The sequence below is a fragment of the Podarcis liolepis genome, assembly GCF_965112155.1.
Source record: "Podarcis liolepis genome assembly, chromosome: 7".
NCBI lineage: Eukaryota > Metazoa > Chordata > Lepidosauria > Squamata > Lacertidae > Podarcis > Podarcis liolepis.
In genome coordinates, this window is record NC_139561.1 from 73096958 (window position 1) to 73113364 (window position 16407).

At 44.3% G+C, this 16407-nt stretch overlaps 1 protein-coding gene across 3 annotated transcripts in view; it reads right to left on the reverse strand.

The window, feature by feature from the left end:
* DYRK1B (dual specificity tyrosine phosphorylation regulated kinase 1B) overlaps positions 1-13518 on the reverse strand; it is a 35006-nt gene extending 21488 nt beyond the window's left edge. Inside the window, exon 1 of one of the 3 annotated variants that reach the window (XM_083512301.1) lies at positions 13454-13518. Coding sequence is in view for 1 of the 3 variants with exons in the window: in XM_083512299.1 (XP_083368425.1) it covers positions 4979-5000 (22 nt within the window). In the remaining 2 variants the exon portion in view is untranslated. Of the gene's footprint in view, positions 1-4978; positions 5016-13008 lie in introns of those variants that run through there. The other 2 variants (XM_083512300.1, XM_083512299.1) reach the window with 2 other exon arrangements.
* Positions 13519-16407: the final 2889 nt, after the last annotated feature.

Sequence of the window (16407 nt, forward strand, 5' to 3'; positions counted from 1 at the left end):
GACATCGGAAGAATGTGCATGATCCTTTATATGTAGGGTGTTGAAGCTGTGTCTGGCTAACATCTGAATCCTAACTTGTTGGGCCACAACACTGGGGAAGCAAAATTCTCAGTCACAATCTTACATCCATGTTAATACTTTCTGGCTCCAAAAGCAGACCCCACTTCGTGAAATGGCTCCACCATACCACCAGATCTCTGATCAAGATGGTTTATACTGAAGGAGATACTGTTGTGAACAGCGTTGATGAAACAACTGAAAAGTATGTAGGTGCAGACAAGCCCACCAAAAATGAATACAGAAGCATATGATCCTGCAGTTCAGAGACAGGTCCATCTTCTTAAAAAGAGACAAAACTGAGTAAAACCTGTAAAATACAGGAGGAGAAAGGCAGAGCTGGAGGTCAAATCAGTTCTTCCTAGAATCACATGCTTTTTCCTAATTCCCCGTCCCTAATTAAGCTGGCTTTATCCTGCTTTCGGTCCAGCCCCAATACCATTCCTATGGGATGTGTTTACAGGGAAAGGCCTTTCTTCTAAAGAGCATAGGCCGGGACCTTAAAAGCAGAGTGATTTTTTTACAGCAGCACCCACTAATAGCTGATAAACATGCACACACCTTCATATTTTGTTATCAGAGAAATGATGTGCATGAATCAAAGAGAAAGAATGTGCACATGAGCACTTTCAGCAATGCCATTAATTCAACTTAGACAAATGTGAACGGTGGGGAAGAGGTCAGTTCAAACACAGTTCTGGTCATAATAGCAAAACCTCAGAATCTAGACTTGGAATCCGAACTTGAGACCTCTAGTTTGATCTCCTGGCTTTGGAAAGATGCCCTATACCTCAAGTATCCTAGGCTGGTGCACACACCGCCCTTTCATAAACTTCCAACAGAGATGGTTCAAAAATTCCTGAGGAAGATTATTTCAGTATGAATTGCTCTTATACTTGGGATATTCACCCTGCTAAACATAAAAAAATGGGTTTTTCATCCCAACCTTAAGAACTTAAGGAAAGAAAGCAAACAGCGAGCCCCCTTTTCTGAAATCTTCTGTTTGAAGATGAAGAATGTCCTGTGACTTTCCCCACCTATAATATGCACCCCAATTTCTTGACCTTTTCCTCATATAACTAGTTCTTACCTCTCCTCTGAATTCTCTACAGCATATCAAAATAGTTTTTGGATTCTAGTACCTGTAAGGTACACAATATTCAAATAACACATACTGTTGGAGGCAGTATGCCTCTGAATACTAGCTACTTGGAATCATAAGTAAAGAGAGGGCTACTGCCCTCATGTCCTGCTTGTGAATTTCCCATAGTCATCTGGCTCATCGCTGTGAGAACAAGAAGCTGGACCAGATGGACCTTTGTTATGATCCAACAGGTTCTTCTTCAATTTGTATGTTCTTAATATTAACTCCTGATATAAGTCAAGTTTCCACTGTCCCCTGCTGGCATAAATTTACTTGCCCCCAATAAACCAAAAGTTATTCAATGCTTCAAAGCATTTCTCAAAAACCATGCTCCCCCAATTGTTGAGGCACTGTTCTCCCATTCATTATACTGCAACACAGAAGGTCATAATAGTTTGAGAGGTGGAAATAAAGAGACAGACTTCTCGTTTTCAGCTTTACCTCAACTTTATTGGACTTTTCTGACCATCTGTTCAGGCTCTAGTGCCTTCAGGACCTGGTGAGCCCTTCAAAATTCTGCTTGGGAAGAAACTATGTTTTCCTCACCAACTTGCACAAGTGTGCTGTCCATATCTATGCTGAAGTAGTGTATTTGCTAAATTTCCTTACTTGATCTGGGGAAAGTGTTTGCAAGCTACAAACATCCACTGGCTGCAACCATGGAGGGGATATCTCCAATGCCTGGTCTCTAGGAGGACAGGGTCTCTGGGGGTGGCATTTGTTCTATAGCTTTAAAAGCTGCAGCAAAAGCCTTGGTGGTATCTGAGAAACATTCTACATACAACATCTTGTGATGAAAGTCCTGCATCACAACACAATTAGAGGTAGCACTGTTGGGCTCTTGACTAGAAATTTGAAGCTTTATGAGGAAGGCATAAAGAATTCCCAGTTACATGCTATATTTCAGGCACCCAGTCAGAATGGTCATAGCTTGAAATACTATCAGTCCTGAAAGCTCTTGTTTGCTCTCTAGACCTTCAATGTGATAGACCCCTTCATTAACTCTTGGTGCACTGCAGAAGCAGATCAGGAGAGCTAAGACCTCAAAATGTCTCATGCAAGTGACCCACAGCTGCAGAGAATGACAAAAAAGCCTGGTGGAGGACCACTGCTCTCCCAATTAAACTTTTAAAGAGTCATTTTTGTGGCATATTCTATTTTCCTTATGAAATCAACTCCTGGGATGAGAAGAGGTTATATCTCTTCAGGAGGAAAGAAGATGCCACCATTTCTTCTCTCTGGAAACAGAAGGAAATGTCTTCGCCCAAGTTCCCCAGCTGGCTCCCTCATGAACAAACAGTTCCAGTTGGAGAATTCTAGTTTGCCCATTGGCTGATTTCTGTTTAAGCTCCTGCGTCCTGTTGCTATAGCATGGGCACCCATCAAAGCAGCCCTGGCCTGTGTCCTGTCTCATGTCCACCCTATACCTCTATGATCAGAGCACACTGGCAGGTGATGATAAACATCTATGACTATGCTATGCTTCCGCTGGTGCTAATATTTTATAGCCACAATTTTTAATATGCTTTGTACCATTAAGATGCTTACTGGTAAACTTGCATGGTATTATTGAGTTTAGTATGTTGTGAACTGCATAGTGAATACAGTTCAATAGGTGCAATGTAATAAAAAACATGCAAACAAAATGCTTGACCTTCTGCAACAATTTCAGAAGGGGGATAGAAGCAGCTCAGTGGCATGCAGACTGAAAGGGAGGGTCTCCTATCAAGTAATCTGAGGTTTACTAGCCCTAATGTGTGCTAGAGCTAGGTTTTCTAATTAGGCCTCCTAAGGGAAAGGAGGGGGATAAGAGTTTATGGGTGCAGTTTTTGGAATCTGCCACAGCCAAATTACTGCAACAAGGCAATTCCTTCCAACAACCAAGAACCATAAAACAGATTACCAGATGAGAGATCAATTTAAAAACATTAATAGCGGCAGCACAAAATTGTTGTCTAAGGAAATAAGGGGGCTAAACCATTACAATGTACACTAACTGCTGAAACGAAAAGAACCCTAACGTACTTTCAGACATTCATGGGGCGGCCCTATGATTTCTGAACATGTCAGCACTATCAGCTCTACCACTGCAATGGCTTCTGATGGAACTGTACAGCAACAGCCGCCCAGTCCCTACACAAGGAGAATGCACAACAAGCTTTTTGAGACTGTGTGTGTCCCTTGCCAAAGCAGTTTCTTGCTGTGCGGCGGGGGGGGGGGGGCAGACTGGGGAGGGGTTGAGAAGAGGAAACATGTTACTTGCTCTCTTTGCAGCAGAGGAGAAATTAGCCAAGAAGCTGCATTTCCAAACATGTAGGGCTACCTAGGGGAGTTTCATTCCGTTAGCCCACCCTGGCATTGTACGTCACTGGCACAGGGCCAAGCCTGCACTCCGCTTCCAGGCCACAGGCTACACATTAACCCTCTGCTTGGTCCCTGTTCTGCCCTGCAGATTTCCACCAGGCAGCAAATTCAATCCCCGCCTCTTCACTCACTTCTGTGCAGTGGTGCCTCTGCCATGGCAACAAGCTTCTCATTGGAGAAGCGGAGCTGCCAGGGAACCAATGGGAAGCCAGGCGGTGTTGCTAGGTTCTCCGGGATGCAATGGGCTGATTATGCCCAAACAAAGCAAGAAAGAGGAGAAGGCGAGAGTCTCCAAAAATACCTCGGTAAAGAACTGGCTCTCCTTCCAGGAACAGGGGCTAGAAATAACCTGCAAAGGGAGACCCAGCAACAACAGGGCTCATGGTGCTGGCACGATGCCACAGCCACTCACGGCAGTCGTGATCTCTCCTGTTCAGTGACTCTCAGAGCCAGCTGGGTGCAAAAATCTCCCCCAGTTCAGAATCCCATGGGGTGCTTGAATTGAATTTCCTATCTGTCTCCATCCTTCGGTGTAACTGGCAAGGCTAACATAAAAGGCTGCCTGGCCTGGCTGCAATTCCCTAGCTGTGCCTGCCTTTTCTTTTGCCAGCCACAGGGCACCAGGTATCCTCAACAGAGGTTCACTGCCACAGTTCTACCAGATCAGAGGTTTTGGACATTTCACGGATTCCTTAAAAGGGACAAGGGTAAAAAAAGGCTAGGTCTCCATGTACAACTCGACTGCCTTGCACCCTAGTCAGAAACCTATAATCTACTGTCAAGGTTCTAGCCAAAGGGTCCTGAAATGAGTTAGGAGCCTCACTTTTATTTAAGCCTAGGTGCCTGCTAACCTGTGCTGCAGGACTGCATTTCTTTCTAACCCACTGGGCCTAGAGACTCAACTCAAGCTACTGGAGGTGTGGAAATAAAGAAAAAAGATCATGCAAACCCAGTCTAAATTACAGCCTTCAGAAATGCTCAAAAACTTAAGGCAGCAAACAAAACCTTTGCAGAAAATTCTAATGTCATATGATCCAATATGGAAGAATGCCAGCTACTTGTCTGTCCTTAGAACAGGGGTGGGGAACCTGCAGCACCCCAAATGTTTTGGACACTGAACACTCATCAATCCCAGCCAGCATGGCCCTTGGTCATGGATGTTGGTAGCTGTAGTCCAACAAAATCTGAAGGGCCACAGGCCTTTCCCTGATTGAAGAAAAACATCTATCTATGATTTATATCAGAATGCCACAGAGTTCATTATAAACCTGGGAACTTTCAGACTACTGTCAACTTAAACACTGAGCACTGAAAAACATCTTGTTTGGCAAAATGGCATCTTTCTTTGAGGTGGAATCTATTCCATGCTCCTTGAGAGCTCTTTTCCTCATTGCAACTTAGTTATGGTCTTACCTTCATCACATGCAAGCCTCATAAAGCTTAGTTATATTCCCAGTCAAAATGTGGCCAGAATGATTAGGAATCCCTTCTGCTGAACTTCATTCTAAAGCCATGGGATTCAAGCATGTAACAGGCTCATATTTCTATTGGGCAAAAAGAACTGAAGAGTTAACTGCCACTGTTGTGAAATTAGATGGGCCCTGAGTAACATCTCAGGGAGGAAAGGAAGAGCAAAAGAAAACCTGTTTATAAAATTCAACACATATCAAGCGAGGCCAGAGAAGACCAATGTGGAAGGATTAAAGTGAGGAAAACAAGACTCCACTGAAAAGTATGTCTCACGGACTTTAATGGAATGTGCCTCCAAGAGTGCTGAAGATAGAAGCTTATGTTGAAATCATAAGAACACTTACTTGGAACAAGTTTCCGTAAGTCTATGAGCCATACTTCTGAGTAAAAGGTAGGGTATATAGAGATGATTCAGGGCACTGTCACAAACATTGCAGGGGAATATTATCATCACAGACCAAAGTGAGTTCAGAGCATAATAATATTTTCAAGATAAACACTGTATTATTGGTCATGAGGATATCATACAGCAGCAAACACAGTGCAAGTGAAAATACTTAAGCCTAGAATTACTGCTAGATTTCTCACTGAATTACATACATGGAAATCTCACAAATCAAGTGCACAGAACTAAGACTGTGGCAGCGGGAATACTATGCAGCAGACTGCTGGCAGTAATATGGGTGACATGGATTAACCTACTAGTCATGTTTGGGTGTGAAAGATCCTGTCTCAGTGAAGAGGCCTTGAGTAGACAAGAGGAGCTATTCAGGGTCATACTAAAGGTCCAGCCAGCCAAGTATCCTGTTTCCAACAGTGACTAGATTAGGATGTCACAATATGTTTTAATGACCCAGGATACTAACAGAGAGTCTCTTCCCGCTGTTCTCCTCCAGCCATTGACAGTTATACTGTAGATACTCTGATCTTCCATGAATGGGTTTAATACTTTTTAAACTCAGTATTACTAGAGACTACTACTACATTCTGTGCAAGTAAGAGCCACAGGTTTGTACTAGCATAAAATATGTGCTTGTTTAAAAACTACTCAGCGCTCTCCAGTTTTATTTAGTATTAAGTCAATGGACAAACCTCATACCATATTCAATATTCTAATCTAGTTCTCTCTTTTTGACCATGGTTCTTATCACTTTAGCTTATGCTCAATATTCACTTCTGAAATATGAGGAAACTAACAGAGCCTAGGACTTGCCGATCAGAAGGTCGGTGGTTCGAATCCCTGTGACGGGGTGAGCTCCCATGGCTCAGTCCCTGTTCCTGCCAACCTAGCACTTCGAAAGCATGTCAAAGTGCAAGTGGATAAATAGGTACTGCTCTGGCGGGAAGGTAAATGGCGTTTCCGTGTGCTGCTCTGGTTCACCAGAAGCGGCTTAGTCATGCTGGCCACATGACCCAGAAGCTGTACGCCGGCTCCCTCGGCCAATAAAGCGAGATGAGCACCGCAACCCCAGAGTCGGCCACGACTGGACCTAATGGTCAGGGGTCCCTTTACCTTTACCTAAGACTACACATAGTACTAAGTTGCATGTACATTGGATAGTTATGCTAGTTTAACCAATTATTTTCCAATTCATTCTAAAGTTGTTAGCTTTTAATGTGGGTTTTTGTCAGTCGCAGTGCACAGAGCTGAAATTTTAAGCAATGACTTTCAGGTCTGTCCAAGTTCCTTTACTAAGGTTGTTCAAATACAACCAAACACCTATTGTCCAGAGGCAATCACAACCTGAATTTGTTGGAAGCTTTTGGAATGTTGGGAATGGCCTGCTCTTGAATCAGAATTTCAAAGCCAATTATATAAACTCAATGATCTGACTATGAATATAGCGTTAGGGTTGTTATACATATTACTCTTTCCTAAAACTATGGCCAAAATATTGTGAAACCAATTTTAGCTGAATGATTATTGTGGACCACAGCACTATATTAGGCTCCTAATATAACTTATTTTTCTACATTATCTTAAATTCATTCTTTTTTGACACTAGGAAATTCCCTTTCCCCATCTTCTGCAACAGTGTTGAAACTAGGAGATGTGCTGACATAGTCAGTGCCATTTGGTCTCCATCTACCTTGGTTTAGAATGCAAAATCTGAACAATCAAAGAAGACTAGGAAGGAGATAACAGAAACTGAACTGGATCTACATTGTCAAATGGGACCATCACCCTTCTCCACTAACAGTTCTATTTCTCTTATAATGAAATGCAAATTTTCCCACACAAAGTTTACTACAAGTAAACATTTAATCAAAATGTGAAAGAAGGATATACAAGAAAATAATTAAGTATGGCTAACAAGGTATTTGGGGATTTAAAGCTGGATATGTGAGAAGAAGGAGGACTGAATTGATTTCCACAGGATTTGGAAAAAGGTATTTGGAGGGCTGGGACAGTGCTTCAACCAGGAACACTGGCTGATAAAAGTTAAGTAAGCATAGAAACATTTCATGAAATGTAATGATACCCAAGTAAGGTAGACTATAAGATTTATAGAAAAGACTAAAGATACTTCATCAGGCTCCTTATAGCAGTTCTGTGTAAATTATGTTCCATCTGATGGCATCCAGTTTGTCAACATTCTGTATGAAAAACTTCAAGTACAACCTCACACCCAGATCTTGAGTTCAAGGCAGGACAATGGTAAGTGGGGGAGCCATTCAGGTAGGAATTAGTCCTAATGGTTTAAATTAATTGAGAAATTATGCCGAAAGTAATTTAGGCAAATAGTAAAAGGAGGCAGATGACAAGACCATCAGCATATGTGCTCTTAACTCAAAGTAGTCATACTGCCCCAACTTCCCTGTAATTTGGAATGACAGTAAGAAGCCTTCACAATGGCAAAACCAACAATGATACAGGATTCTCACAAGCCACATTGTTTCTACTCTTAATAGGTCCTTTTTTGTACTTCCAGCTTCTCCTTCAGATAGATGAAGACGCTTCCTAGTGTGCTAAATGCCAAATGAGTTATTTATGCTATGGCCGCTGAACAGTATCCATCCTATAGTTTCAACAAGAGCTCAAAAAGAACTGAGAACAGAGTATCAACAAATGTATGCAAGCCTTAACAACAACACCTTCCTCTTCTTTGTGGATTTTCTGCAACCAGTCTTTTATCAAATTAACACAAAATGAAGTCTGTGAACTATAAAAGGATTACCCAGCTAACAATTTTGTGTTCTGCTAGCATCCAGGAAAAATAAAATAGCCTACCCAGACAACTGATGTAAAGCCTCTGATTTTTACAGAAACTTTGTCAAATGTCTTAAAAGGTTCAAGAAACCTCCTTTCTATAAAACCATGGAACTTATTAGTTCCATATAAAGTCTGACACCAGATCATAATGTTGTTGTCCATTCACACACTTAGGAGAAGGCTATCATTTCTCAAGTGGATGGGTCATCTTTCAACCTCAGTTTTAAGAGGTCAAAATCAAAGCTGCTTGCTTACCACCTTAGAACATTTCAGTTTCTCTTTGGGAATGTAAACAGAACAGACAGTGCCATGTTTCTCATTCAACTTACTTTTACTCTATTATAGTGATCATCTCACTGATCTTTTGCTACTGCAGGGACAAGGAACCTCCAGCTCATGTGCATAATTAGGCCCAGAAGTCCTAATTTTGCCTGCAAGGCCATTTCCTCCAAACCATACTGATTTGTCCCACTTCTAACAGCATATTTGATGTCAGGTAAAGGTATGGCTGCCATCACTTTGAAGTCCATTTGCAAGCAGCATGTATTGAAACTGCTTGCAAACGGATTTCAAAGGTAAGTCTCTTTCAAGTTGTCACCTTTCCACATGACAGCCCCTGCACATATGTCACAAGTTGGCCTGCAGGGGTGAGTGGAGAAAGGAGTTCCCCACTTCTGGGCAACTGCCACATCCAATACAAGCCATGAAGGAAACAGGTATTTTGGTGTCTTTAATGTACCTGGTGGCTGCACCAGATGCTGTGGTTGCCTATGAAAAACCATGCAAAACTTGTTCCACTTTCTAGAACAGTAGCCATAGTAGTCTATCACTGCAAAGATGTCAGAATTCTGCAACTAGCACCAGGTGAAAAAGGCTGTAGACAAAAGTTTGCCCTGCAGTAAACTCATTCTAAAGAGGTCACAGAAACAACATGAATTTGCAGCATGTGCCTTGGACTGCTCATTTCAATCACCTAAAATGATTTATGCTTACAGAGTTATGTGATGTACTTGCTCTCAGCTTGTGACAGGTTGTGGTTTGAATTTTCATGGATTGATCTTATGCTGATGTACAGATAACCCCACCTTGTGATGGTGAATAAACGAGGTGGCCTTGGGGTCCTTCAGCTCCATGGTTCTATAAAATTATTCTTCTTGAACATCTGGAATATCTTTCATCAAAGCCTTTTACAAAGTTATTAATATCTCTGCATCCTTAGTGAAAATACCCATTTAGTAATCCAATAATCAATTTGTCTTTTTTTTTGTTAATTCACATTTTGTTGCTCATAGCTATCTTGTATTTTGCCAAGACTCAAAGAGCTTCTCTTTCTTTCTTTACTGTCCTTTTCAGCTAAGAACAATTTACTACATCCCAACCATGTCACCTTTCACTGTACTTACTACCAAGGGTCATCTTCCACTGAACTACTACTGAGGTTTATGAAATCATCAACTTCTATCACAAAATAACTTCCTGATCCTTATCTGTACTGTCCACATCTAACAACATGTTATCAGTAAATACCATGGTATCAGTGAGCAACCACAGGAAGTGCCTATAGCATTGTAACCTTTCCATGTCCCCAGTGGCACTTTCAGTCAGTGTGTAAAAAACCTGAACCCCAAGTGTGAAAGGCTATGTAACTTCAAATAACAAGCAAGCAAGCAACACAAATATTCTACCCATCCAAAATCCTGTATCTGGACATTCTGGGCAAATCAGAAAAAGTGAGACACCTATCCGCTCAGCCTCCTCAGCTGCAGAAACAACAAGTCCCACAACTTTTTATGCTCCTGAGCTATTAGTGCACCCTAACAAGGAAAGGAAGCCCCTATTCTTCTACCTAGTTTACAAGAGTCTGCAAGATGTTATCCAATGGTCCTTTCCCAAAGGCTTCCATTCTAGAGGAGTGGAAAAGATTAATTCCACCATGGGTTTCTTAGTCTCCACTCACTTAGCACGACATAGTTATCTCACAGGTTTCAGTGATGCTGCTTCTTACAGTACTGTATAGGCTAGACTAGGTGAAGAAATACTCATGGCTTCACAATGGCAGCAGGGGTTTTGCAAGAGCATAGGGCAGACTAGTATGAAATCAGGCATATGCTGAACTTAAATACCGCACAAATGTTGCCTACTAGTGACCATGCAGAAAAAATGCATAAAGTTCATCCAAGATTCTTAGTTTCTTAAAAGTTGTGCTCACTCATAAATGAGTTAATATACTACGATTACACCTGAGATAGTACATTTCCTCACATTACTGCAGTAGTGTGAGTCTGAGAACAAGAAAACCTATTATTCAAAATCAGGGGCTAACAAATAATTGCCAGTGCTGTACAGATGCCACAAATTCATATCTCAACCTTACTTACAGGTTCAACTCAGGCACAGCTAGAGATGCAAGATATCTAACCTGACATCCACATCAACAACTACGAACAATTTCTGAACCTACAGAAATCTGGGTCTGTTACTAAAGTTCTATGAACCAATACAGGGGTTTTCAGAAACCAACTGCTGATAAGCAGATTAAATATTTTCTATATTTGTTTCTAAGAATGACCTCATTTGTAAATAGCAACAGGTACCACAAATATGCATAGATGGAACTGCTCCAGGAAACCAAAGGAAATCTCCATTTATGCAAAGTTGCGATTAGCTAGACCCAAGTAAGCTGGCACATGGGGTCATAAAGCATTGAGGTCATAAAGACAGCACTGGTAAAAGCAACTACCATCCAGATTACAGAATTAAATAAATTCCATCACAAGGTGTAGGTACGTATATGGAAAGCAATTATATCCCATCAGTTTTATTTGTGAAACATCTACAGCACAATCCTATATATGTTACAAAGAAGTCCCCCTGTGTTCAATGGTTTGTGCTCATTGCAGTTAGGGAGCAACCTTACTACACATAACAGCATTTATTTCAGAGCAAACATTAATATGATTGCGCTGATTATTTCTTTATCGATAGTATTAAATACCTGGCGTCAGCAACATCCTGGAGCAAGGGTTCTACAGGTTATCTGTATTGTCAACTTAAATCTCTTTTCCACTACCTGCTCTTACCATTCATAGCTGCTGCAAATGATATCATTGCAACTTATTACTGAAATTATGCATGATGGCATTTATGGTATTAGCATAAGAAACTGCAGCAGGGAGGGGGAGAGAGATAAGTTTTTTTTAAAAAAATAAAAGATACAAGTAACACACTATAATAATTAGTGCTGTGCCAAAGGTTACAAATACCATGTACTGATTTATCCTCACCTGGGAGGGGAAGATTGAGAACATAGGACACATTATGATGAGGGCAGTTTATGAAGGTTGTATATTCTAGGTAACTTTCTCCAGAGAAAGGAAGACAACTCAAGTGTACTATTTCACCACAATAGTTGAGATGCTCACAGCATGATTGTGGGCAGGGGGAAGATATCCTTGTTTATGGGGCTATCCAAAAATACAACAAAAATATAAACATAAATTCACTTCCTGGAAGGAGTAAAATCCCCAAAGGGATCAACCCACATCTCATTTAAGCCAATGGAGTAAACTCTTAATTTTTAAGGCTGAGCTTTACCCAACAGGTATCCTGATGCAAGAAGCCCCATATCAATCATGGTGCACAGTGGAGCAACATTTACCTACTCTACTAATTTATGGTAATCCTAGCTCACCTGAAGTTAAAAGGGCTCATCATTTTAACCACCTTGTACGTGTATAGATTAGTATAGATTAATTCCATCTAGATTTTTTTTTTAAAAAAACTCCACCCATTCAATACACATATATGTTTGAGGTTGGAAGAACTCAGTGATTTTCTCATCCAGAGGCATTTGCACATCACAAATGCCCAAGAGATTTGGGGTGGGGGGCGAGGAGAGCACCTTAAAGACTACTGGATTTACTAGAGCCTAAGCTTCAGTGGTTTTAATATTTAATATCAGTCGAATATCTTATATCGTTATATTGCTATCACAATAATGAGCATTTGATATCGCTATTAGATTGCCACAGAAATCTTTTTTTTTTTTTTTTGAGCCCTCCGACGAAGTAAAATAATACACTGAAAAGGCTCCACAAGCCTGGAAACAGTGTGTGGTGGTGCTTAATGTAATAAAGACTAACACGGCTGCAAGAAAGAAAGACGAAGGGAAGGGGGGGGGGAGAAAAAAGATGGGTCTTGTCCATCCATGCACCACCAGCAGCAGCAGCAACGATCAGAGGAGGAGGAGGATGTGGGAACTCAGTAAAGGAAGGCCGGGCCTATCGGGGAGGAGAAGGCAGAAACGGGCGGCTGCGCTGCGGAGGGCAGAAGTTTTGGGGGAAGGAAGTGGGAGAAAAGGCGGCGGCGGCGGCGAATCAGGGTGGGGTCGGGCGGTGGGGAGGGGATGAGGGTGGGGCGGGGCGGCCCGGCCGGGAGGACGAGCGGGGTCCCGCCCGAGGCGAGGCGAAGCCGGGGAAGAGCCGGCCAGGGGCGGGGCCTGACGAGAGAGGGAGAGAGTCCGGCTCCCTGGGAGAATCTGCCCGCCGCAGCCGGGATGAGCTGAGGAGAAAGGCGGGAAGGATTGGACGGGTGGCGGTTGGGGGAGGGGGGGTCGGGGAGGAAGAGGAAGGCGCGACGGCGCCCGCCTTTCTCTCCCTCCCCTCCGTCCCTCCCTCCCCTCCTCTCTCCTTCCTCTCCCTGGGAAGGGCCCGGAGGGCGGTCGGATGGGGAGCGGCAGGCAGGCGGGCGGGTCTCTTACCTGAGGAGGCGGCTGCGGCCCGCGGCGTGTTTCAAAGCTGGGGCTGAGGAGGAGAAGCGCGCTGGGGGCGGGGCGCGGCAGGCGGGCGGGTTGCGCCCCCACCCCCAGCGCAAGGGGCGTACTCCGGCGGCTGCTCCGGCGCCGGGATTTCCCAGTAATGCAACAAAAAATGGCGACCACAACAAACCGCCTCCGTTGCCGCCGCCGAGCGCATGCGCCCCGCCGGCGTGGCCACGTGAGGCAGCGGGCCGGGAGGGGGAGGGGGAAGAAATGGACGCGCGCTCGCGCGCGCTCTTTCTCTCTTCAGGAGCGCGTGCCTCTTTCCCTTTCGACGCTCCTCCCTCCCAAACGGGTGTGCGCATGCGCAAGTGTCTGCGGGCCGCCGTGTGTGTGTGTGTGTCTATAGCGCTCCTTCCCCTCCACCCCCACCCCGCGCCTCACTCACGTCCCTTTCCAGAATGGCAGCCGCGAAGCTTAGAGCCGTTCTCTCGCTCTACGTGACACAGAATGAGAGGGTAGAATTCTGGACCGTACCACTGCAGATTGAAAGGAAGGGGGTTGGTGTGGGTGCTCCCTATCGTTTCGTACAGCGGCGCAGTTAGGTAATGCTAAGGCTTCTGGGCGCAGTGGTCTTTATACATCCCTCCACTCCTCTTTAGATGGCAGTGGCAGTACTCCAAAAAACGTAGCAAGACAGTCCATCTGCATTTGGGGACCGTCCTCATTTTTACTGAGGGGTGCCCTAGATTTGTGCCCCAAAGCCTAGCACCCGTTGAATGCTTTCCCAGAGGATAGCGGAGGGGGAGACTTAAGAGCAGAACAAAAGGGCAATCTGAAACCTTTCTCCCCTAGACCTTAGTGATATTTGGCCGTGGTAGAGCACCTGCTTTGAATGCAGAAGGCCCCGTGTGCAGTCCTTCAGTCCTTCCGCAGGCAGGGCTGGGGAAGCCTCTTAAGTTCCTTACGATCACCTTCTGCATACCAGAGCAGTGTGCTGACATCACCTTGGTGGCATGGAGATGGTACTGCCGATAGCAGTATTTTAAGAAGCACCAACGATCAAAAATATTAGGCATTTGGATTTGTAGGTCAGGGAAGCATTTGAAATGACACCCCCCTCTCAGTTGGGGATGCTAACTGCATGGTGCAGCGCTTAACAGTCCTAATCCTGCTACATGTGGGAGAAGCCTACAATGCAGCCCTGCAATGGGAACTATCACTAGGTCAGAGTCGGCAACCTAAGGCCCATGGGGGTTGTTTAATTGGCCCATGAGCCGCCCCCGAACTGAACCGCCCCCTCAGCGAGTCCCCGTGCACTGCACTAAACTGGTGCGGGGACTTGCTTTCGCGGTGCCGGAAATTACGCCTGCACAGACGCTGGGAATCACAGGCGCGCTCGCTCAGGTGCGATCTGGCCCATGACGGGATCTCCACTGGAGTGAACCAGCCCAGGCAAGGTAAACCTTGCTGACCCCTGTTCTAGGCGCTATCCAGGCAGTACAGACTACAGGATGATGCTGTGATGCAACATTCCACAGCTCTGGAGAAGCTTCCTTCATATCCAGTACTGGGATGCTAGTCTAGTCTTAACACGCATAGTAAATTTCTCATAGAATTTCATGTTTGTCCCATATACGCCACCAAAGATATGTAATAATCCATGTAATAATGGGGCAGAGTGGTGCTGGTGTGTACTGAAACCATACCATCAAGGAGAAACATCTGCCACCCAGCCCCAGAGAAACTACAGAGTCATCCAATTTTTTTAACATCCAACACGAGATGTCCCTTCCCCATGCCCATCTATGTCTCGCCTTCAGGACAGAGACCCATCTGATTTTATATCACGTCTTCACTGAGCCTGGAAACAAAGAGATGAGTACTTTGGTCATCTCAGGATCCCAGTATGTATTTTACAAGCATATGTATGCAAAATCAGATTTCTAGAGCTAACTCTCTGGTCAGTTTTACATAATGAATGTTGGCCATTATATTGCCTTATAGCGCAGTCATATTTCTCTTCTCTGTCCACCCCACATCTTGCCAGCCTCCATTTTTCCTCTTACACCTAGTTGGGTTGTCTTCCTCAATTTAAAAACATATCCTAAACAACTTTTTTTTAAATGGTGCTGATGTTGGGTGTGACCCATTTTAGGCTGTGAACTGCCTGTAACTCCCAAGCTACCACTTGAAGATGAAGAGTACAGAAGTGGAACTCATCCTGGAATCCTAGAACTGTAGAGTTGAAAAAAAAAATTAAAGGTTCAACTAATCCAACACCCTGCAATGCAGGAATATAAACTAGGCCATACATGACAGATTGCCACCCAACTGCTGCTTAAAGACCTCCAAGGAAAGAGCCCATCACCCCTCACAGGAGTCTGTTCCACATTCAAATGGCCCATACAAAAAGAAGGTTCTTCCTGATGTTTAGTCAGAATCTCCCTTCTTGTAACTTGGATGCATTGATTTGGGTTCTAGCTGCTAGTGCAGGAGAAAACAATCTTGCTCCATGTGACAGCCCTTTAGATGTTTGATGATGACTATTATTTCTCTTCTCAGTCTCTTTACCAGGCTGCTGTTGGCATCAGTCTGTCTTGAAAGAGAATGGAGTGTGCGTCCAAGGTGTGAAATCAAACTGTTGGAGAGTCACAGCATCCACTGTGGATGCAGAAACTGGTAACTTGCAACTGCTGCTTCCTGCAATGTTTTTGCTGCGTTAGCAGCACCGAAATGAACTCTCTGGGGTGCAAACCTGGGCAGTGTGTATGGCGGTCCTAGGCTGATCAGAAGACACCCCCCCCCCAGCCTTGTAGTCCAAAGGAATGCAGCACAATACATCAGGCACCAGCTTGGCTGCAGGAGTTGCTGGAAGGAGGCATAAAAGACACCATCCAACTGTCCGAGAGAATTCACTCTGGATTGGGTGGGGTTTTATTCTTCAGCCTTTTCTTCTCCTCAAGATATTCCACAAGGCAGCGGAGGTGTAGGATCAGAGTTGCCTTCTCCTAGATGGGCTACCTTCCCAGGTTGACGAGCCCCATGTTCCTTCACTTCCCTCTACTGCCTGTGCAGAAACCACCTTCTTGACCCTTGGGCCCACTATTGGTCTTGTCCACTCAATCTGCTGAAGCCTGTCTTCACGTGCAGGGCAAGTCCCTTAACCACTGAAGGTTGGAGACCCAACAACTACTCTCATTTGGTTTAGCTGGCCAGTCAAAGCTGTTCCCCAGGGTGTGGCCACAGGCATATGCCGGCAGCTTCTAGGAGCCACAGGTGAGAACACAGTGCAGGGTGGGGACCAAAGATGGACAAACTACCCCAGAAGGAGCATGCGTGCCCCACCAGAGGTACTATCCCTCCCCTAACACACCATACACCCTTTACCCAGTTCCCTCA